This window comes from Solanum verrucosum, unplaced genomic scaffold (genome assembly GCF_900185275.1).
Source record: "Solanum verrucosum unplaced genomic scaffold, falcon-dt-bn FXZP01000060.1, whole genome shotgun sequence".
In the NCBI taxonomy this organism is placed as follows: Eukaryota; Viridiplantae; Streptophyta; class Magnoliopsida; order Solanales; family Solanaceae; genus Solanum; species Solanum verrucosum.
Genome location: NW_026020129.1, coordinates 2,912,680 through 2,937,614, shown reverse-complemented (window position 1 = coordinate 2,937,614; position 24,935 = coordinate 2,912,680). Strand labels below are relative to the sequence as shown.

At 37.2% G+C, this 24,935-nt stretch overlaps 1 protein-coding gene across 1 annotated transcript; it reads left to right on the top strand.

Moving 5' to 3' along the window:
- On the top strand, window positions 1-24,931 carry LOC125826822 (nudix hydrolase 3). Its single transcript, XM_049506164.1, has 21 exons — window positions 1-191; window positions 1,431-1,610; window positions 2,888-2,965; window positions 3,905-4,001; window positions 6,490-6,623; window positions 9,352-9,433; window positions 10,232-10,318; window positions 11,632-11,738; window positions 12,461-12,632; window positions 12,709-12,950; window positions 13,022-13,103; window positions 13,881-13,946; window positions 15,031-15,108; window positions 15,196-15,291; window positions 16,819-16,925; window positions 17,034-17,202; window positions 17,381-17,464; window positions 21,982-22,076; window positions 22,169-22,259; window positions 22,337-22,483; window positions 24,420-24,931. Exons 1-21 carry the CDS (start codon window positions 97-99, stop codon window positions 24,480-24,482), a joined length of 2,352 nt encoding a protein of 783 aa, XP_049362121.1. The 5' UTR covers window positions 1-96; the 3' UTR covers window positions 24,483-24,931.
- The last annotated feature ends 4 nt before the right edge of the window (window positions 24,932-24,935 follow it).

The window sequence follows — 24,935 nt, the reverse complement described above, 5'->3', positions numbered from 1 at the left end:
TATCTTCACTTTTCTATTGAACAAAAAACCCCATTTACAAGCATTTCTTCAAGAAACAAAATCGTGGGTTTGTTTGGAAGTTAAAAAATAGTATCAATGGCTGCCGAATTTGATCAAACGACAGTGAAGGAAGAAGAGTATTTTGACGTCCTTACAAAAACTGGAGAAAAAACCGGCTACTCTAAACCCAGGTGAAAAACCCCACATCAAAAAGAAATAAAATTTCATATGGGTTATGAAGAATATTGATCAATTTTAATTTTTTCTGCAGTATTTTTTCTTGGTGTAAGTTTGTGTACAATAACTATGATTGAATCCAAACTAGTTGGGCTACAGAATTGTGAGATTCAGTGTAAATTTACTAGTTTTACTCATCCATCGACCTACTTACTGCTATTCTCATCTTTTGTGCTTTGAATTAGCAATATGAGCAAGTTCACAAACACCTGTTTTTCAGAGTTCTTGCCAATGGGATAAAACAAATAGTTAATTCTTTTATGCTTGAATAGGGGTAGCCCGGTGGGGTCGGGGAATGGCTGATCTTTTATGCTTGAATGTATTGTAATATTTTTGGGCAAAGTAGTCTTTTTTTTAACCTTCCTTAGGTACCAACCTTAGGGTTGGGGGTGGAGGGTGCTTACCATTCAAGCAACCCCCTCTTGTCTTGGGCAAAGTAGTCCAGTTGAAGGTTATGACTTTTGATCTTTTTTCTTTTCTTGTTCTTTTTTACTCCACTTGATTGGGAAGAGCAATATCTTTTGGTAGTGTCTATTGGTTTGTCAGATTAATGGAATGCAAAGGTTTAGCTGAGTAAGATGTTGGCATAGGTAATGGAGTACTTGAATTGTGTATGCTTTTATTTTATTTGGGTAGTAGGGATCAAATTTTGGTGTATATAAGACAGAGAAGTAGCTTATTGCATGCTATTCATGTAAAGGGGACGATACTATGGATTTTATTTTGAGTGAAATGCGAACCTCATATACTGATTAATGAATCTCCTTTTTTATTTTATTTTAAGAACGAGTAATGATTAATGAATCTTTGAAGTGCTTTTCTATTCCAACCTGTTTTAATCAGGAGAATACCTTCTCTCTACTTAATGCTTGAAGACAATTTTGAAATACCAAGATGCCCTTTTATGTCTCATAATGAAATCGGTTAAAGGCAGGTCTGTGACTGGAGTAGCAGAAAGCAGATTTCCCTCTATTATAGTTTCTTCCAAATAAATGAACAGTAGAAAAGTGAATTGGATCTTGGCTAGACAGTTAATTTATTAAATTGACTGGCAGAATTTAACAAATCTAAGCTCATAGTTGCCCAAATATATCACGTGTCATAAAAATTACAGTTTGTAATACTGTTCTCCAAGCTTTATTAATAATGAACTTATGGGGCTAATGATGTCTATTATTGTGCTACTTGTTCAGAGGGGATGTTCACAGAGATGGAGACTACCATCGAGCTGTTCATGTGTGGATATTTGCTGAAAGTACACAAGAACTACTTCTCCAGCGACGTGCTGATTGCAAGGATTCCTGGGCTGGTCAATGGGATATCTCGAGTGCCGGTCATATATCTGCTGGAGATTCATCTCTTATTTCAGCAATGTAGGTTTCCAGCATGGAGCTGAGCTTTCTAGATATAATTTCAAATGAACTGGACTTATTTTTCTGATTTTGCTTTTATCTGTCCTCGTGCAAATTCTTAGTATAACGTTTCCTGTATGTTCTTGAATCATTATTTGGTAACTTTTATCCCATGATCATAGATTGTCTAGTAGTTGGTATATGACTTGTATCCAATGTTTCCATAATTGTTAATAAATTATTTACCTTGTCAGAAAAAAAAATTGTCTCGTGGCGCTACTTGAAATTTCAGAGTTCCATATTCTTCTGTCTCTTTATGTTGCTGCACTTTTCATCTACCAATGGATTTCCTTTTTCTTCCTTCTCTTTCTCAAATAAAAAGAAGAAGCCACTATCGTGAACCAACCTTCTATGTATCTGACACAATCAGCAATATGCTTCATTTTCAATAAGACTGTGTTCTAGCTTCTTTTCTCTAGGGATTATTACTGAGATAAAGTCATAAAAATCAGAAAAAAATATATGTAGAATGCGGATCGGTTTATTAGCATTTAACACTATGATGATTGACATGACAACTGTTTGCTCTCTATCTTGTACTCCTTTTACCATCATGAAACGCTCTCTCTCTAAATTTAACGCTATAATGATTGAAATGACAACTGTTTTCTCTCTATCTTGTACTCCTTTGACCATCATAAAACACACTCTCTCTAAATTTTCAAAAGAGAAAAGTGCAGTATCTGACACGATTCATAATGAAATGGATCACACACCAATAACTCCTCTGGTTTGCTGTCATGCAAATTTATGTAAACACTTTATGTGCTGCGTAAAGTGGAATAGCTTTGCTGATGAATTGTTTTGTTTTTTTTAAAAAACAGTTTCAAAAATAGCTTTGCTGATGAATTTTCACACTTCACAAATGCTCAGCTCCTACAACTTGCTTATTTGTTTTCTTAAGTAATGATCAGTTGTTACAATTTTGGAGTGCATATGATCATTCAAGTATCATCAATTTCATTTGGTTTCAACTGTCCAAGTAAAAACACTAACTGCAACTTCTAAACCCTGTAATTATGTAGATATATTTAAATATGTTTATTTTCTGTAATATACATTTCTTATGTAAAGAGAGTTTTCGCTACCAGTGACTAACCCATGAATAATTGTCTGTATGTGAAAGGTTACACTCCCTTGCAATGCTACATGTTCTCTCCCATGTGAATGCATACATCACACTTCTAAATGCTTTTCTGATGGGGCTTGTACTGTTGTTGACTTATACATTCTTGCAGGCGAGAGCTTCAAGAAGAACTTGGTGTAACTCTTCCAAAAGATGCATTTGAATTAATATTTGTTTTTCTTCAAGAGTGGTTGGTATACTAAAGCTCTAGTTCTTCATGTCTTCTTATTATACAGTATTAAGCAGTAGCAATTGTCTGTTGACTCAGAGCTATGAATTCGTGCTTCCCCTCCTTGTTGAATTATCTTTTTTGTTTCTTCTGGACAAATGTCTATTCCTTTATCAGTCAACTTATAAATAAGATCTCATTATATATGCCAATATTTTTCTTTGCAATTGAATAATACAGCTGAATTACCTAATTATAAGTTTTGAAGTAGATGTTTGTTATTTTATATGCACCTTGAGCTGTCAGGGAGCTTGATGGCATAGAGAAGTGGGACAACAAAGAAAAGAAACTATTGATAGCTACAGTATAGGAAATGTTAATCTCATTAGTTTCTTATTGAAAAAGTCTATTACTAATTAGCTCCTAAAAGATTAGAGCATGCGGTACTATTGGCTGTGTGTTTGAAGCCTAGAATTACCAAAACCTCAGCCATTAAATTTGGGGTCCATCTGTCTCTTATGAGTTATTGGTTCTGATTGTTTTATTTGATCCCATGGACTAGACTGTAGTATAGTATAGTTCTATTTTGCAGATATAACTCAAGCATATATGTGACATGTGGTTATTAGTTATTACTAATATTTGAAGTATTTCTCCCAAATGTTTCTCAAATGTCTGTCCATTTTGTCCGAATTTTCAGGGCTTTTACGCTATACACAATTTAGTGGACTTTTAACAATTGGAGCACTTTCTTGATAGTTCTTGTTTTTTTTTTTTGGTTGATAATCAAGTACTTTCATGATAGTTATATAATAACTAACCAGGAAGAAAGGAAAACAATACAGATACTCTGGAATATGTCTAATCATCACTTCAATAACATTTTCACAAGCTATTGTGCTTCAAAGCATGAGTTTCTGTCAGTCGTTGGAGTATGCTGAATGTCACAATAAATTGCAGCACTATCAATGATGGCAAGTTCATCAACAATGAATACAATGATGTATATCTGGTGACAACAATAGATCCAATTCCTTTGGAGGCCTTTACTCTTCAGGTCAGTATTTTTGTTTGTAGTTAAATGTTCTTGTAGTTGCTCTGGTACTTGCCTGAGAACACTATGTGTTCGTCACTTGGTAACTTTTCAGTCCTCTTCTCCATTACTTAGAAAAAGTGAGCCACCGGTTCAGGTACAATCATTACCGCCTGGACAATTAGACATCCTACCCGTAATCGCAATGACCCAATTGCAAGAGCGAAGCTCTTCCAACTGAGCTATATCTCCCGAGCCAAGTGGAGCATGCATGAAGTAGTCAGATGCTTCTTCTATTCTTTTCCCTGGCGAAGCTGGGCCATCCTGGACTTGAACCAGAGAACTCACCTGTGAAGTAAATCATCGCACCTATGGTCCAACCAATTGGGAGAGAACCAATAGGTTCCTTTTCGGGAGCAATTCATCCTTCCCGAACGCAGCATACAACTCTCCGTTGTACTGTACTCTCCAAGTATGCTTGTTCCCCCCTTCTTCCTTACCTTGGCAAGTCTTTGTGAAATAACTCCAATGAGAAGAAAAAAAAAGGCATTAAGAAACAGAGACCCTCCTGGCCTAACCCTAGACACTCTAAGATCTTTGTTCAAATCTGCTCCCATTTCGATTTCAAGTGAAGAAAAAAACGGCTCAAATGGTACAATCCCTCCGTCACCCCAGAATGAAAGGGATGATCTCATAGTCTTGGTCTGTGAAGATGCATTGTTAGGTGCTGCATTTTATTTTCCCATTGAGGGCTCTATATAAAAAAATTTGATTTGTTCATAATGATCAAATTTTATTCTGGTCATGTTTCGACCTTTCCAGTCATTCTCGATGCTATTTTCATTTTCCTTAGGTTTATTGTTCATTTATTGGAAATAAAATTCCTGCAATAAGAATGAATGTAAAGGACCATTTCGAAATTAATGTAAATGGACTAGGATATCTTTAAGTGTAACATTTTTTTAGTTTCTATTTTATCTTAAGTGGTGTCGGAGATGAATTCTTAAAATTGTATAGTCATTTGTATTTAATTTGATAAGGCAACTAATTTTATATGATGGGAAAAGTCTCCCATATACAAGCTGTTTACCAAAAGGTGTAGAACCTGTAGAAGAAAATGGCTCTCTACCAAAACACTAGTGAAACCTCATGGATGCACAAGGAAAACAAAACCAAAAATGAGGTTATTCTTCAAATGTACAGTCATTTTCTAACCTTTCAAAAGTTCTCTTATTTCTTTCCTTTAGAAAGACCTACTGGGGAGTGCTAGTGGGCAACATCCCACATTCTTCTTCTTTTTCTCTTCCTTCTCTAATGGCCTAATTGACTGTGCCTGACATTGTCCATTATAGCCTGAACCATCTCAAGATCTGCCATGGTGAAAAAGTTGTCACCTGATAACGCAAAAGGAGATAATCCACGTCTTTGCTTGGATTTTTGCACATAAAAGTAGTAATTGAAGACTGCCTCCTTCGGAGTGCTTGACATCTTCCATTGCATCCTGAACCATCTCAAAATCTTCCACGATAAATGAGTTGTCACCTTATAATGTAGGAGATTATCCACGGCTTTGCCTGGATTCTTTTTGGACAGAAATACCGTTCACATCTATTCCCCTCCCTTTTTATTTAAATCCTGAGATGTTTAGATTGCTCCTCTCCCTGCCAATCAAGTAAAAGAACATACATCTTTTTGCTCCTTGGGAATCCAAACTGATCAGTGCAAGAAACTTGACTAGGGAGGAGGTCACAAGAAACTCCGAGCGACAGTTCTTGTAACATTCTTTTCTTCCGTGACTGTTCATGCTAATGCATCTCTCCTCTCTAGCAACCATTCAGGCGTTGCTCCTCAGTCTGCTCTCTAGAATCATTCAAGCACCCACTTGAATTATTCAACCATTCAGGAGCCCTCAATAGTTTTTTTTATTTTACTTGAACTTGAGGAGCCACTCAATAATTATATTGATAAATGTTATGTGTTTGCTTTCTCAAAGTCTGCCGGTGCCTAATTGTGTTAAGCTAGTCATAGGTTCTCTCACCTGGTCTGCCACGACTCTCACTCTAGGTTACCACTCACTCATATTTTACTTCCATATGAAGAATCTTGAAGTCAGGTGCTTTACCATGTATTTAACCTCCCTGTAGAAGTAACAATTTTCATGAGTTTTACATGTTTCCTGCACCCCGTGTCCAAAGAATGAATCTTAAAATGCTGTAAATGTGAAGTACAATGCCGTATAATTTTATTAGTTTCACTATCCCTTGAAACTCCGATACCATAAGCTTCTGAAAGCTTGTTTGTTGACTGCGAGTACAAGTGCTCTGATTTTTTTTTTATTTTTATAAACAGTAACTTCGTATTACATCCGGAACAGTACTTAGGTATTACTGAAACCATATAGTGCTCTGAAATAATAAGTAGCTACTTTTTTCTCTTCTTCCCTTTTTAGCTAATTTTTTTCTCTTTTGCACCAAGTGAAAATTTTCACTATTGATGTATCTTTTCTTGGTAGGAATCAGAAGTTTCAGCTGTAAAATATCTCTCTCTTGAGGAGTACAGAAGAGTGCTTGCTCAAGAACATCCTGAGTATGTTCCTTATGATGTGAATGGGGAATATGGTCAGCTCTTTACGATAATTGAGAAGAGGTATGCCTTATATAGCCAAAGAAAAAGTTTTAGTTATGTAACTGACTAATCGAATCTTCTCATAGAATGGTTACTTGGGCTTTAAATATAAGCGCATTATCCTTCCTTTAAGGAGCCTTTGAAATATATTTTTATTTTTTCCTACTTCAACAATGTTTCTGCAATTAGTTCAAAACTTTTCCTGTTAAATGTTTTTTAGTTGTATATAGCTATCCATAAATTAAGCATGAGATTGTGTTTGCGTCCTATGTTCCAAACTTGGTTCTTTTTTTTTATTTTTTTTAAAATTTTTGATAAGATAAGTGGTATTAATCACAGCATCAGGATGATGCAAAATTTACAAGATATGGCATTTGAGCTTACAAAAAAATCTCTGGCTAACTATACAAACTATCTAAGCCAGAGCTAATGAGTTAGTAAAATCCTGAAGTTGTTCTGCATTAACAGCAGGATACAAGTTGGTCCAACTAAACAAATTTTCAGTGCACCTAGTCTTCAAAATGCCTAAAGCAGTCGACTCTCCATCAAAACATCTCTTGTTCCTCTTTAACCATATACACCAAAAAATACAAGCAGGTATCATAATCCAGATCTTCTTGATGGCTTTGTCAACTTTCCATAGACTCCAACTCTCATATGCATCCTTAACAGTGAGGGGTGTGGTCCAATTGATGCCAGAGAGACAAAAAAACATGCTCCATAATTCTGAGGCCACCTCACAATGAAGAAGAAGGTGTCTGGGGTTTCAACCTCTTTTTTGCACATATAGCATATGTTTGGGAATTGGATTTTTCTTTTCTTTATGTTGTCTTGGGTGAGACATGCCTCATATAGAGCTATCCAAGTAAAAAAAACTACCTTAGGTGGTAGCTTGGTCCTCCAAATGAGTTTCCAGGGCCAGTTAGCTATCACGGAGTTTCTAGAGCACAACTGTTGATACCCTTCCTTGACTGTATAAACTCCTTTTTGGTGTCCCCATTTGAGCTTATCAGCTGCCTGGAGATTAATGTGACAATATTGTAGTCTAGCAAAAAGGTCTACCGGATCATTCACTTCCCAATCGTGCATATTCCTTCTAAATCTCAGATCCCAATTGATCCCTTCTCTATTAGCAGCAATAACAGAATTGGGATCTTGAGCAATTCTAAATAGATCTGGGAAATCCTCTTGAAGAGTGGTATTTCCAAGCCATTTGTCTGTCCAAAATTTTAGGAGTAAACCATTGCCCAATTCAAAGTAAGCGTTCTGATCAAATGTATCCCACAACATCCTAATACTCTTCCACAGTCCCACTCCGTAAGGAAGTGTAGTAATATTTGAGCACCATTGATTCAGCGTTCCATGCTTAGCTATGATGACCTCTTTCCAGAGCCCTGCATCTTCCAAGTTGTATCTCCAAAGCCACTTCATCATCATACTTTTGTTGTGGGCTGCAAGGTTCTTAATGCCAAGATCTCCTTGGCATTTTGGTTGTGTGACCTTCTCCCATTTGATGAGATGAAATTTGTGTTTCTCCCTGTTGCCTTTCCAGAGGAAGTCCCTTCTTATCTTGTCAATCTGTTCTATAACCTCACTTGGCATTGGGAGCAAGGCCATGTAATAAGTAGGTAAACTGTCTAGAACACTATTGATAAGTGTTACTCTACCACCAAAGGAGAGATATTGCATTTGCCATGTTGCCCCAACCTCTTCTCAAACTTTTCAATAACCCCTGTCCAAATTTCAGTGGGTTTATGCTGAGCACCCAAAGGAAGACCCAAATAAGTGGAAGGAAATGAGCCAATGTTGCAGCCCAAGATATCAGCCAGCTCCTCTAGATTTAAAACTTCATTAACTGGGTAGATAGTGCTCTTTTGCATATTTATGTGTAAACCTGAAATAGCTTCAAAAATAAACAAAGTTAGATTAAGCTGCATCACTTGTGATCTTTCAGCACCACAGAGAATCAATGTATCATCTACATAGAGCAGATGCGATACATTAGCTTGGGATGTCGGATCTCTTCCTATCTTGAATGGCTCAATCCAATTCAAAGAACTTGCTTTTTGAATCATTTTGCTGAGGCCTTCCATTGCCAAGATGAATAAGAATGGTGAAATAGGATCACCCTGTCTAATCAGTAATCCCTCTTTGGGGAGGGAAGAAACCCACAGGTGATCTATTCACCAAGATAGAATACTTGACTGTTGTGATACTGAATTTCATCCATCTTATCCATCTTTCACCAAACCCCATTTGCCTCAGGATAGTAAGTAAGTATGACCAGCTTACTTTGTCAAAGCTTTCTCAATGACCAGCTTCACTAGCAACCCTGGTTCTCCACTCTTTATTTTCCAATCTAGAGCTTCATTAGCAATGAGGGCTGCATCTGATATTTGCCTTCCTCGAACAAATGCATTTTGGCTTCCAGAAACCAATTTTCCAATCACTGTTTTGAGCCTGTTTGCCAGAAGCTTTGATGCTATCTTGTAAATGCTGCTAATAAGTCTGATTGGTCTATAATCTCTGAGCTCAATTGCCCCTTTCTTTTTAGGAATCAAGGATATGAAAGTGGCATTTACAGATTTGACCATGTGAGTGTCTTTTACAGATGACCATGTGGCAGTGTTGCTGTAACAATATCTACTTGAAACTTTCAGTTTTCTTCTTAATCAATAGCATATTAATCCTGTCTTTGTTGACTTTATTACTTTGTGCACCTGAGCTAGCTGGTATGGGATATCTACAGGTACAAGGAAAATGCTGAAGCTAGAAGTTTGGCTCTTGAGAAGCAGCTAAACCGCTATGCTAGTACTTCCCTCTCTGCAGAGGTTTCAATTCTAAATCATGTTGATCATTCTTACAGTAAATCTTGATCACAAAATCTGATGCAAGAATGCTCTACCCTCCAGATTTACCTCTTGCTATCTCGTGTGTGTGTGTTTTCTTAGATTTTTCAATAAAAGTAAAACTGAACACTGGTGTCTAGGGTGCCAATGTCAAAACTAAAAAGTTCAATGCGTAATGTTAACCTGTGGGTCAGATCGCCAATCAATAAAAGCATGTGAATTCTCACTAAAACTACTTAAGGTAACCTTCTCAAAAGAAAAAAACTACTTAAGGTATCACCTCCTCACTGAAGCGATAGTCCTACTTCTCTTTATATTAACTTAGAAGTGCTTTTAAGGATTACTAAAATATATAGTGCTTATAGATAAACACAACTAATTCACTAATTATGATAGATGCTCTATACTCCAGTATCTTAATTTCCTCTGCCTATAGTTCTGAAGTGTCAGATGTCAGCTGTTGCATATTCTTCAAGAGTATGTGACAGATATCTCATCTTGTTTGGTATTTCACAACAGAGAAATGATCTTTATAAACAATTAAAAATAAGAAAAGAAACGATCATTTTATATATGTCATTTCTTTTATTCTTTCTTTTTTTTGGTTCTGCTGGTTAACGAAATACTGCTGCTTTGGTCTTATGCAGGATTATCATCTATCTTCTATGTGTGTTTCTGTGTGTCAGAATTACACAATTTAGACACAGACAAAATTAAGTTAGGGAAACAGTTATGACTTCTCTTAAATGGGGGTTTCTGATGCCAGGTTTTTTTGTACAGTTGACTGGGCTGACTGCAGCAGACAAAGAAGCTCTAAAACTACTTGTTAAAGCTGCAACAATCATGGACAAAATCTTTTATGTGCAGGTATAATCACAGTGTCTTTTAGTGAGAGTTCAAATTCTGATGTATTTTTGACTGAGTGCATATTAGTTTAGATAAGCAAGTAGTCAGCTATGTTTCTGCAATTAAGTTTGTCTTTAGTTACTGCCATAGGTCTTATTTTTTGATGGAGCAAGAAGTCCAATTCTTTTTTTTTTACCCATTTTGGTGCGGGGTTGTCAGCGGTGATGTCAAATCTTGAGGACATAGCTATAGTAGATGGCATTATCATCACTGACGTCACTTATAATGCATGTTGTCATAGTCAATATGGAAAGAATGTGCTTAAACATTCCCAAGTTTGTATGATGCACATCAAAATGAATTTGAAGGATGGGATTTGGTTGTGTAAGTCAGAGATAGGCTCGTGTTTTTTTGTTGGAAGTGTTCAGTCAATTCTCAAGTTAGGGTCAAAATATATATGTTTAGCCATATATTGAAGATCCTGTAAATCTTAGAAACATTAAAATTGAACAAAGTTTTTTAATCTGGTGCATTAGACTAGTTCAAAACCATGTGTTACCAAGTGTTATTGCTGATGCATTTCTATGGAAGTAGTCTACATTTGACTTTTCTTTGACATGAGCCACGGGAGTTTCATGTGTTACCACGTTGTTATTGTTGATTCATTTCAAAGAAATTAGTAACATTTGACTTTGATTCATTTCAAAGAAATTGATGTAGGTTCTCTATTTTCTTTGGGATATTGCTTGTATACAGGAGTTCTCTTTCAACGTCAATAATTTTATATACCTTATCTAAAAATGGGTGCAGGAGGAGGGGGTACAACTAGCAATGTATTGTAAAAAGGACCATAATATTGTGAAAAGAATTGTACTTCTTGAGTAGACAAGAAGTTAGTTACGTCTTTATGAAGATTGTAGCGGCTATAAAAGGAGAAAACTTGTTGAGTTGATGATTAACATTGTACAAGTGGAGCTTCTTATATAAGAGTCCTAGGCTATGTAAATGTGGCATGTAATTAAATGATGCCTTACATTTTTAAGGTGCCTTCATAACTTGTAATATTATATCCAAGAGAATATGAAATTTCCTTTCTTCTAATTTTAGGTTTGGAGGAGAGAAATGCAAATCACTTATTTTGGTTTTCTTAACTCCCAGCCCCGTGTTATGTTCTTTCAACCTAGATGAAATGATCCTTTATAAATTCCATGCTGACAAATATGACTAACTAGTTTTATTTATGTGATGTTATCAGTGCTTGCAGTGGCTCATAGAGAACCTCTTTTGAATTTCTCCTATTGATATGCTCTTCTTTTTTTTATTCCATAACATAGGTTTGGTATAGCAATCCATCTTTGAGAGACTGGCTAAAGGAGAATGCGGACAAATCACAGTTGGACAAGTTGAAATGGATGTACTATGTAATTAACAAAAGTCCATGGTATGTTCCCCTTATGAAAAGCTATGCTCCTTCTTCAATCTTTCTTCCTCTTTGTGTTTTTGTGTCTATATTTGCCCATACTCTCTATCCCTATCTCAGCATCCTAAGAATTAGGTGATGACGAATCCGATCCGCACCTGTGTTGGGCGCTCACACCCGCATCCGAGCAACATAGGTCTGTCTTTGTCACTAGTTTATACTTTCACAGGGGAAGTTGTCCTAGAAGCTTGCTTCCTTATATCCAACATCTCCCTGGTTTTGCTGATGTGAGATTTGCCTAGGGTATTACATACCTCCCCCCCCCTCCCCCAGAAAAAAAAAAAAACTCTTTAGGGACTCAGTGTCCTTACTGAGGTTTATCATCTCAAAAATTTGGGATTCGCCTACGGTTTCCCCCACCATTGCGCTTGTTTCTGTATCTTAATCCCCTGCTTTGAATGCAAATGGAAAGTTCTTTTATATTTTTTTTTTGAAACTGGTAACTTTGTATATTCCTCAAAAGACAGTACTATAACTGTACTGCTCAATATTTACAAATGTACTTGAATCCTACTATCATTTCCTAAATTGAGTCTAGTACATCAATTATGGAGATGGTATCATTTGAGTGTAACTGAATACACCAAAAACATAGTAGCTTAAGACAATTTAGTTTCTTTATTGTTTTTAGTTTCCCAAAAACTATTGATTGGAATTTTCTGAGCTCACTCTTACAATGTTAGGTCTTGCCTGGATGAAAATGAGGCTTTTTTGACAACTGCAGATTCAGCTATCAAGCTTCTTCCGAAGGCAACAAAGCCTGTACCAGGCTGGAAGGGTTTTGAATATAGAACAGCATTTCCTGCTGTGAAACCTCCTGGTGCAAGTTTTTATCCACCAGATATGGACAAAATGGTATTACCATGGTAATCACTTTGTGATTTGCTGTAAATAGTCTTTACACATTATCTAAGCCTTTTTCTTTTTTTAGGAATTCAACTTATGGAAAGATAGTCTTCAACAAGATAAACAGGAAGAAGCAATGGGCTTTTTTAATGTTATTAGAAGGCATAGTGAATCATTGTCTGAAGATTCAATATCCCACAAAATGGGAAATGTCACTAGCTCTCCTCAAGATCTGTATGTGGTTCCTTATTCTCAAGAGTACAACTCTCTTCTTGCTGAAGCAGCCACCTTGCTCCGTAAAGCAGGAGATATGACCAGCTCATCTAGGTATCCAATTTGTTTTAGGTATTTAATTATGTTGAATACAGGTTGACTTAGTAAGTTGCTCTGCTTTTCAGTTTAAAGAGACTTCTTTATAGCAAAGCTGATGCTTTTCTTTCAAATGACTATTATGATTCAGATATCGCCTGGATGGAGTTGGTTAGTATGCTACCACTGCCTATCTGTCTGTAGTGCATATGTTGGAACTATTTAATTTTATGAAGATCTGTCATGAGTGGCTTTTTTTGAGCTGATGGGTAGGCATTTTGTACGCAATGGCTAAGAAAGCTTATCAGATGAATATTAATCGTACACAAGACTATGCTTTAACTTTAACAATTTGAGCAATTTTTGCAATTGATTTGTCAAACTGTTGAGTAAGATAGTGCTGGCAGAACGAGCATCATCAAAATTAGTCTAATTCATTACCAATAAATTGCCAACTTTGGTATCTAAACTTTGGGAATTGACATCAGCACTGTCCTATATATAATGAAATCATTTTCTTCCTTGTATATTGTTGATCTTTTGCTTATGTTTTTGGGTTCTCGTTTTTTTAATTTTTCTTTTTCAAATGCTTCATGATCTAGGCTGTAATAGCAAAGTTAGGATTATCAAATTCAGTTGTTTGACTTGACTTTATTTATTAGCTTAGCCAAGTTAGGATTATCAAATGAAATTCATTAAATTGATGCTGGTGTCTGTACTGTCCTTACACATTTGGTTAATCTGTGGAACCAATTTCCTCCGTAATTCTTTAATGTGTTGGTTTTTCCAACTCTTCCCAAGTTAAATACCTTGATGTCCCGGGGGGGGGGGGATGCCTTGATGAGTTTCGGCTTGTTATGTAAGCCGTATGTGGCCCTTTCATGTGCTTTCTAGATTTGACAGTCATTCTTAGAGCTGACATGTTCTTTTGCTTTCTAACTTATGAAGGACTCCAAGTTGGATGTCACTATTGGCCCGTATGAAACTTATGAAGATGCACTTTTTGGATACAAGGTATCACCAAATTTTGAAACTCAACCCTTGCTTACAATTTCTACTGTGATTCTAATTTTCTGCCTTGATCCAGAATGCTCAAGCTAACTATTTGGTGTAGTACCACATTGGCTTACCTGTTTGATAATGAGGGTCAAACATCATGCAGTATCATTCACAGATTTCTATGTCTGATTATTAAAATTACAGTTCTCAAATAGCACCTCAACTTGATCAGAATGTACGTTTTAAACACCTTCACTCCATGTGTTTCTCACTTGTCCTGACATGAATAACATAAACACGTCAGATAAATCACTTCATATCATCACCATGTTTATTATTCTCTAGCTCTTTTTTTCTGAGATAAAATCTACCAAGAACCCTCCATTAAGAATAAAAGAAAGGAAAAAGATTGAAGTAATTAAGGGTGTGTTTGGTATGATAGAAAAATACATTGCTCCAATTTTTTTGAAAAATAAGTAGTAGTTCAGCTGGTTTTCGAATGCTGGCCAAGATTGAGATATTAAAATCATTATCAAAAAACTGATCTCATATTCTTGATTTGTTCGGTTGATTAGTGAACTGGAAACATATATAAATGAAAGGTGCATTATTCCACTTAATATCGTCTCTAGTCGCAGATACAGTACTTAATATATATAAATTTGATGATCACTGCTTGCTACATGCATTTTCCTCTGTGGGAGTCGCATATACTATACTTTGCCTTTGACTTAGTTTTCTTTCGGGAAGCTCACTCTATTTATAATCTTGTGGAACTTGACATTGTGTAGCCATTCTACAGTTGATGTATCCTAGACAGTATCCATGTAGCAGCTCATATGCCAGAGTTTTCGAAATGACCGAGTTAGCAAAATTTGGCATGGCCCAACCTTCTGGATCTGTTTGATTGATTAGCTCATTACATAAAGTAGCTTGTAACTGATGGATCCTTTTTGTAATGTCCAGCACGATCCTAGTGCTTGGCTCCTTTTGATATTAATGAAAATCTTTTGCTTGCTGACAATAAATTGTTATTGGAAATGTGGACCTTGTACATTTTTCTTGTGATACATGTATCTAATGTTATCTTATCTGCTAGGCAACATTTGAGGCATTTATAGGAGTCCGTGATGACGAAGCAACAGCTCAACTCAAATTGTTTGGTGATCAGCTGCAGGTGCCTATAGACCTCCCATGCTAGATCAGCTTTGGCTCCATAATTTCTTTATTTCTTCTGTTCCTTGCTGAAAATAACCTATTCTAGGTTTTGGAGAAGAATCTTCCTCTGGACGATATTTACAAGTCAGAAAATGTTACAGCTGCCCCCATCCGGGTTATTCAGCTTCTTTACAATGCAGGGGTGAGTCTCTATTATTACATTTTCTTTTAAATCTTTTTTTCTCCTTATGCAACTCATCTAAAAGCACATGTTTTCTTATCTTTATCTCACAAGAACTGCATTTTTGGGAAGAAAATATCAGATAAAAGTCTTACATATGTACTGTGAGTTTGTGTGTGATTGTGTACTCCAAGGCTTCACAAAGTAAGATATTTTTCCAAGATTATGGGATTACCTTCTTCTGAGTAAATCTTGTGACCTCTGCTCTTTTGCTGGATGAGGTGGAGCAATATTGCACACTGTTAGGACTGAAGAAAGGGAGAAAAACACTGAAGACTTAGGGATGCAAAGGAGGGAGGGATAAATTTTATCTTATTTTGTTTTATTTTTGTTGTATCTAATATCAAGCTTTTCCCATATAAAAGTGGGTAGAAATGGAGGGGAAGGATACCTTTACTGATTGTTAGAGTGGGCTAAAGTCCCACAATTGTTTGGGGAATGGACTGGTGGTCTGCTTATATGGACTTGGGCAATCCTCCCGTCATGAGCTAGCTTTTGAGGTTGAGTTTGGTTCAGTTGTCATATCTTTACATGGTATCAGTGCCAGGTTTATCCTCGTTTGGGCTTCCGGTCCATGCTCTAATTGGGTTTGGGCGTGAAGAGGGGGGGGGGGGGGGGGTGTTAGGAGTCAGAAAAAATCACGAGATGATGCCTTCCAAAAGAATGTCTGGACTTTCCAAAGGCGAATGGGACTGATCTATTTAACTCCACTTAAATGTAACATATACTTGGATCAGGAACTTCCAAGCTAACCCAATGTATAACATATATTTTGTTTGACAAGTTGCAAATTGTTGTTTTGACTGCACATGAAGTGAGTGTTAGCCTTATACGAACTGATGCTCATTTTTTTTTTTAAAAGCATTGTTCTCGGTTCTTAGTTCTTACCAACAATTCAGCACAGCCAGTTCCTGCTTGGCACCTTATTCCTTCCTTTGTGAAAATCACACTATACCAAAGTAGGAACAAAGACCAATATATAGGCCACTTCAGGTTACAACAACAGCAACATACCCAGTGTAGTCCCACAAAGTGGGGTCTCTGGAGAGGGTAGAGTGTACACAAATTTTATCCCTTCTTTAGAGGTAGAGAGGCTTTATCCAATAGACCCTTGGCTCAAGGAAAAACAGTCCAGAAAAAAGAAGTATTGGGAGTACAAAAAAGATCAGATAATTACAAAAACTACAGATAGTAACAGAACAGAAACTACAATATGATAATCGAGGTACTAGGAAAATAGATCATTTCAGGTTACAACAATAACATACCCAGTATAGTCTCACAAAGTGGGTCTGGGAGGGTAGAGTGTACGCAGACCTTACCTCTACCTCATATGTTGAGAGGTTTTTTATGATAGACCCTCGGCTCAAGAAAAAATAGTCCAAAGCAATCCAAAAAAGAATAAATGAGGTGAAAGCATCACAAAGCATACTGAACAGTAACTACAACCAAATATTACAATAATCCAAGTACTCCTTTCTTTGGCAGGATGTGAAGGGCCCTCAAACAGTCGCATTTAATCTTCCTAATGATGAAAGAATAGTAAAAGATCGAGGAACGTCCATGGTCATGCTTAAGAATGTTTCAGAAGCAAAGTACGAACTCATTTTCCTCCCCTTCCTGTGATTTGCTAAGTCACTTATCAAACAATTAGGTACCTGTGACATGCTTATATAATGTACTTCCTCTGGTTCTTTGATCAGGTTCAAGCTTATCCTTAAGCCTATAGCTAATGTGTGTATTATGAAAGAACAACGAGAGCTTGTGGACTTTGACTCTTTCTTTACTCACACAATTTGTCATGAATGCTGCCATGGAATCGGGCCTCACACAATCACACTTCCGAATGGGCAGAAGTCGACAGTCAGATTAGTCAGTTTTAACTGTGCTTTATTTCTCCAAATTTATGTCCTTATTCATCTAATTGTTGTTTAAAGAATCAGATTCCATCTCATTGCTTCTAGACAGATTTTTTTTTCCTTCAAATATTGTCTTTTCATCTGTTCTCATATCATTTTGACATAAGATTCTCCTGTACCTTATTATATAGGAGCTGCAAGAACTTCATTCATCACTAGAAGAAGCAAAGGCAGATATTGTTGGGCTTTGGGCGCTTAGGTTTCTAATGGATAAGGTAAGAAACTAAATGACGGCTGATTAAGAACAGTTTACTCTTGCATATGGAGTTACAATTTTGCTTCGGGACTAGCTGATTTACATTGCTTTTCTTAGTTTTTATATCTGTTTTTGTGGTTCAATGAGGAAAATTTACTTTAGGCTTTGTTTCTTGGGGAGAGAAATAGAATATCGTGGTTTACCTCTTTAAAAATGTAACCTTAACCAGTTGGGCTTTTTGTTCAAATTATGTTTTCTTGGAGTCCTAAATAGAAGATGGATCTGATCGGCATACCGGATTTTGTGTGGCAACAAAAGTTTTACAACAGGTTGAAGCTAATCTGCATATAAGATATCAGTAATATACTTAATGGTTGTTTTAAAATCTGTCAGGGAAATCAAGTTGTATGATTATCTAGTTACTTAAAGAAATATGTGTAGCTTATGTTTTAGAAGGTCTCCATATGGATTGCATCTTTATGAGAGAGACTTTTGCCTCTGTTTACGCAGCACATGGACCCTCCAACAAAGCCTAGTTTGTCCAATCCTTATTGAAACCAAGTAATTGATCTTTTTTTTTTTAAGCTGGTAAGTTTGTATAAATCAGCATTTAAGGAAATGCTGGCTACCTCAAAAGAACTCCGTATCAGATCTATAATCTGCTCAGAATCCTCTATACATTACTATTTACACCAAAAAAGTAAAGATACAATACAATTTCAGTCTCCACCATCTCTTCTGGCTCTTACTCCCCCCCTTATTATCCAGCAGCTAAGAAGGTCTGATGTATGCTCAGGCATGGTCCAGCTATTGCCTGTGATGTTGAGAAACTAATTCCACAGCTGAGCAGCATACTTGCAGTGCAAAAAAAGGTGCTTGTTTGTCTCCTCAGTCACCATACACAAAAAACACCTAGAAACGAGTTGTCTCTTCTCTTCCTCTGTAGCACTTCTTGCGTTAGGCAAGCACTTTTTATAACCAACCAAGTGAAGCACTTTACTTTGGTAGGAATGTTTCTTTTCCGAAAGTAGTTCCACTTGAACTGATCATTCTCATTAGTCACCTGAAGGCCTCTTTACAGACAATATCCCATTTCTATTGTGTTTCCAAAGAGCTCTATTAGCCTCTGTATTAGTGATAAAAACTTGCCCTACTTTCCCCAGTATAAGGGCTACACTCTCTATCTCTCAATCATTTAGAAGCCCCCTAAAGGGATATCCTACCCCTGTGTGGACCAGCACTCCTAGACTGTCACCTCAGAATTTAGACAAATAAGAAATAGGTCAGGGAATGCCTCCTTTAGAGGAGTTTGTTCATTCCACCTATCTCTCCAAAATTTATCCTTGCACCATTGCCAACCTTGAGGCAGATTTGTTTTTTTGATAAAGGTAACTTTATATTCACGTCAAAACTCATCAGCAGAGCATGATGAGGTCGGATTTACAGCCCCACAGGGGGTAGTTTCAAAAGCCGAAACTGGGCAAAAACTTTACAATTGAGCTCTAAAATCCGCTAAGCTATCTACCTCCCCCACCAAATCCTGTTTACACCAAAAATACAGCAAGCTCAAGCTATTCATCTTGATTTTTTGAGTGTTGTTAAGTTTCCCATCATGTGATCTTTCATTCCTTTCCTTCCACAATGTCCACCAAATGCAGGCTGGGATGCACTTCCACCAGTCTTCTTTGGATCTTCTTCTTCTGCCCACTCCTTCCCACTGTCTCAGCAAGTCTAAAGTAGTCTTGGTCATTACCCAGTTAACTCCAAGTATACATAAGAACATGTCCCACAGATTTATAGCTGTTCTGCAGTGTAAGAAAAGATGACTGTTAACTTCTGCCTCTTCCCCACACATGTAACACCTTGAGCAAATCTGTATACCTCTTCTTTGTATCACTTCATGGGTTAGACATGCTTTCCTGATTGCCAACCAAGTGAAACCTGAAACCTTGTGGGGGATCTTGATTTTCCAAATTAGTTTCCAAGGCCATTCCATTTCCATAGTCTGATTAGAATTTAAACTCCAGTAACAAGACTTCACAGTGAAAATCCCTTTCTTTTGCATTTTCCAGTTTGGAGTGTCAGGACCTTCAGTGACACCTGGAAATGCATTAAGTGTTTGTAGTAATTCTGCTACTCTGTCAATCTCCCAGTCATTTAAAGCCCTCCTAAAGATCAAATCCCAACCTTGAGGGCTCCACATCTGTGCCACAGTGTCCATCTGTTGTAGACTCAATATATAAAGATCTGGGAACATGATCTTTAGATTCTCTTCTCCTAACCAGAGTTCATTCCAAAAACTGGTTTTCACCCCATTCCCAACCTTAAAGGATAGATTGGGGATAAAAGATGCCCACAGTCTTCTGATTGTCTTCCAAACAGAGCATCCAAAAGTACCATTTGCTTCTTCAGTGATCCAATTGTTTTGGAGACCATATTTATGTGATATGAATCTCCTCCACAAAGCCAGATCTTCACTACAGAACCTCCATAGCCATTTCTTCAACAAGCTGACATTCTGCGTACTCAGCTTTTTTATACCCAAACCACCCTGAATTTTGTTTAGTGTCACTACATCCCATTTAACAAGATTATACCCAAGCTTCTCTTTATTTCCCTGCCACAGGAAGATTCTTCTTGCTTTGTTGATTTTCTTCTCTATACTTCTTGGTATTGGGAATAAGCTCATCATATAAGTAGGGAGTGCATCCATCACCGATTTGATAAGAGTTATTCTGCCTCCCAAGGATAGATACTGACTTTTCCATCTTGACAACTTCCTCCACATCTTTCTAGTACTTCATTCCAGACTTCCACCTCTTTGTTCTTTGCACCAAGGGGCATTCCAAGGTATTTTGTTGGGAGGGAGGCTACCTGACAGCCTAAATTCTCAGCAAGCACCTGCATATTTGCCACCTGGTTAACTGGGTATAAACAACTTTTATGCCAATTGACATGCAAACCTGATATTCCTTCAAAGATGGTTAAGATGGCCCTCAAGTGTCTTATTTGATTAACTTCAGCTCCACAGAAAACCAAAGAGTCATCTGCATATAACAGGTGTGAGATCTCCATAACCTCTCCCCTATTTGCATTTGCCCAAAACCCTTGCAGCCACCCATTCTCACTTGCTTTCCTGATCATGGAGTTGAGGCCCTCCATAGCTAAGATATATAGGAATGGTGACATAGGATCACCTTGTCTCAAACCTCTTTGTGACTGAAAAAACCCTTCGGGATTGCCATTAATGATAAGGGAGAACTTCACAGTAGATATACAAATCTCAATCCAGTTGATCCATTTATTTCCGAAAGTTGAGGCAGATTTGTCTTCCATTGATTACCATAAGTTCCTAATAATTCTCCACACTCCCGCTCCATAGGTATCAATTACCATTTCTGTGCACCAGGGCTTAGCTTTACCATACTGTCACAATGACTTCCTTCCACAGTGCCCTGTCCTCAGTGGTGTACTGTGTGCTTGAGAATTTATTAATGAAGTCTTCAATTCTACCTGCTAGATTCTCCCAACCTTCATTAAATTTAGTCTCTGGTTCTATGATGACTGTTCTGCTGAGCCCTTCAACTGTAATAATGAGATAACCATATTTATTGAACTTTTGGGTGCAATAAGTATAGGTGGTGATGTCCTTGCATCTCCATGACTTGAAACTCTTTCCCCTATTTGCTGAAGCTTCATGGAGCCTCTTACATAGCCATAACAGAGCACCTCTGCTGAGGATCAGTCTTTCTCATAGAGAGTTTCGAACTCTCCACCCAATCAAACCATACCCCCGTCGCTGTATTAGAGGCAGTTATGTCATAAGACTTTCCCCCATTCTGAAGAAAATGCTATTTTCCGTCTCAGACCAGAAAGAAAGAAACAAGGTAGAAAGGAAGAAAAATGATGGATCTCCAATGGTGTAAGACCCCTGTAGTAGATTCAGAATCCCGAAAGGAACTTCTAACTTTCAACCTTGGGACTCGTGCCTGAGAGCATCCTTTTTCATTATGGCAGATTTATTAACATTGTGACAGTCCCTAACAAGTAAGAGATCTGTTATGCATGTACATACTAAGAAAATCACGTTTTTCTCTCGGATGAGCTTCTAATGGTTCGTAAAAGTTTTTAGCCTCGTCACTTTTTTTGGGCTCCTTTCCTGCCCTAACTTATTCTTTTGGTAAATTTACAATGGTGAGTTTTGAAAGTATCTTGTTGCCTTTTCTAGTCTTCGCAAGGAGATGGGGATCATCAGAAACTGGAAGATTGTATTCAACCGAACAATAGTTAGTGTATGAACCTGTTAGAATATCACTTCTTAGAGGATTTTTTAATGTTCTATTTAGCTATCTTATTGCCTTTCCATGTACAAACTTGTGGCAAATATATGTGATTTGGCTGGCTGAAGATTACTAGTAGAAGTTCACAAGATCTTTCAATTTGAGAATGAATACCACTATACCAGTGTTACATTCCTTCTCTCCCTTGTGATAATCAAAATCAAAATACAATGATCTTTGTTCTTATATGGCTCAGGATTTGCTTCCAAAGAGCCTGGCCAAGTCAATGTATGTCTCTTTTCTTGCTGGATGTTTCCGCTCAGTACGCTTTGGATTAGAGGAAGCTCATGGGTAGGCATTGTTGTCAATTTGTTATCCTCATTAGTCTTTAACCTTCCACATTGTCTGCTCTCAGTAGCCTTTAATTTTTCAAACACAATCAGGAAAGGACAGGCATTGCAGTTTAATTATCTTTTCGAGAAAGGCGCATTTATTTTGCATCCCGATGAAACATTTGGTGTTGATTTTGAAAAGGTACGAGATCATGAGAATCGCTATTTCATAGTTCACTTGATTCTTTCAATGAAGTCACTGTTTGCTTCTATTCAAAGGTTGAAGATAGTGTTGCGAGCTTAAGCAGAGAAATTCTGACAATACAAGCAAGAGGCGACAAAGAAGCTGCTAAAACACTTCTTCAGAAATATGGTGTGATGACACCACCACTGAAACGCGCACTGGAAAAGCTGGAGACTGTTCAGGTATAATCCCTCTTTGTTATCACCAATAGCTGTTCTAGTAATTGAATGCCGAGGCCCGAGTGCAATTGGCCTAAAATTACTTTTGTCTAATTTCTGACATTTAAGTTTCGGGTGCCTTTATACTATCTATTTCAATATTTTAATAATGTGGTGTTTTTTTTATAATGGTAACATAAGTAGTGTGGTGTTAAAGAATGGAGATTTGACCTAGATGGGCATTTGCCAATGAAAAATCATGATCTGTGTATTAAGCATATAATCGTACCCATTGAAAGGTAAATAGCCCGACCTTATCATTGAGTGTCTTCCGTGTTCTCAAGCAGCTAAACTCCAAGGATTAGTTTTAGATGGAGTATTGCTACTATTTGCAACGTAACATATCATCATAAGAGGCCGTAAACTGAGGCGGCACAATGCAATTTGTGATCTTAAATCAACCTTTATAAGAGACCTAGAACGAACTTAATAAAATTCATGTATTAATGAGAGGAAGGACTTACTTTGTGATCTACAGATCAATCAAATGGGACAACGAGAAATAGCTGAGGAAACTGAGTTGCATTTAGGTTGTGTTCGATATGGAGGAAAACATTTTCTGGAAAATGCTTTTTGATTTTTCCATGTTCGGTTGGTCAAAATATTTGGAAAATATTTTCTCTAGGAAAATAAGTTTCTTAAAAATGAGGAAAATGACTTCCTAAATGAAAGTAGGGAAAACAAGTTCTACAAGTGATAATCCACATTAATTGTGTCCTCCCGACCCTCCAACACACCTCATCTTCACCCCCACCCTCACCCCCATAATCCCCATCCCCACCATGTAGTATGTCTTGATTATATACAAATGCCCTCAGAGCTCCCCCAGATAAATTTCCTGCTCTTCCTGTCTACTTCTTTAAGCACACTTTGAGGCAGAATATACACAGCCTGCCAAAAGTTGTGAATAGAGAAGAGCGCAGCACTAATAATTTGTAATCTTCCAATATAAGAAAGATGTCTAGAGTTACCATTGTTAATCCTGCCTGTAATTTTGTCTACCAGCATATGACACTCCACCTTATTCTACTAGTTGGAGGATACAGGAAGTCCTGGATATCTATTAGGCAAAGAGCCTAAAGAGATACCTGTACTGCTCAGTATCCTTGGGCTACCTCATTAATACCTGCTAGGAAGAAACTTGACTTGTCCAGATTAGCCACAAGTCCAGAAACATCACTTAAGTGATTAGTTACCTCCATGATTCTGTAACTGTTGATAGAAGATAGATTTTCTTTACAAAATAGCATCAAATCATCAGCAATAATTAGGTGTGTATGCCTAGTAGTTTTGCACATTGGATGGAACTGGAAATCTGGCAGATCACCTCATTTTCCTGAGGGCTCTAATCAAGCACTCCATTTACTAGCACAAAGAGCAGAGGAGACATAGGTGCCTCTCTTCCCCTCAAAATAGTCTAGCCCCTCTCCATTCACTTTAACAGTGAACTAGTAGAAGTAATTAGAAACCTTTTGTTAACATTTATGCAAATTGTGTTTGTGTTTTTTGTGTGTGTGTCATAGTAATTTGAGGCTTAAAGCAAGGGCTCCAATGCCCTTGCCTTATAGACGGCCCTGGATAGAGTAAATATTGTGATAGAATATATAAAGAGCAGCTGTTTTCTACTTGCGTCAACAAATTTCCTGTTCTCTGATTTGGTGCCTCAATGCAATGCCAAAATCTTGGTTCAAGCCTTTAACAGTATAGTTTGCATGATAATAGGGAATCAACTGAACAGTCTTAAGATCTTTTTTTTACCTTGTCAAAAAGAAATATTGTTCCTAGGCTGACTATTGATTGTGATTCAATTTTGTATGATCTGATTATTCTATTTGAACTTATGTACTTCTCGTTGGAAATTTTTGAAGGTTGTGTTTCATTAGTTCCTCTTAATTTTCAGGTTCCGGTGGATATAGTTCCTGATTTTTCCATTGCTAACCAAATTTTATGCGATATCAATTGAAGACACTCTTGTTCCACCACACCTTCCTTTTATCATGGAAGAGTCGCTAAAGGACACACCCCTTCCTTCCTGTTGACCCTCACAGCAAATGTAATTTTCAAGGGAAAGATCAGTTCTGTGATAGATGGTGACTCCTTAGCCTGCTTCTGTTTATGTTGTTTCCATGTCTAATGCACCCTCCAAAACTAGTACTGTGTGAATTCGTTTGCAATGTTTTATTTCCAAAATATGGGATGTCATATTCTTCTCTCATCGTACTGTGTAGACAACGACACACCCCTCTTTCCTGTTGGTCCTAACATCAAAATAATCTTCGATGACTTCTTACTTGTATCGTATTCATGAGTAAAGATGAATAGTGACTCCTGAATGAACTTGAATGAATGTTGTTGTTTCCAAGTCTGATGGAATCTTGAAATTCCAGTGAATGCAGAATTGATTTATCATCAGTTT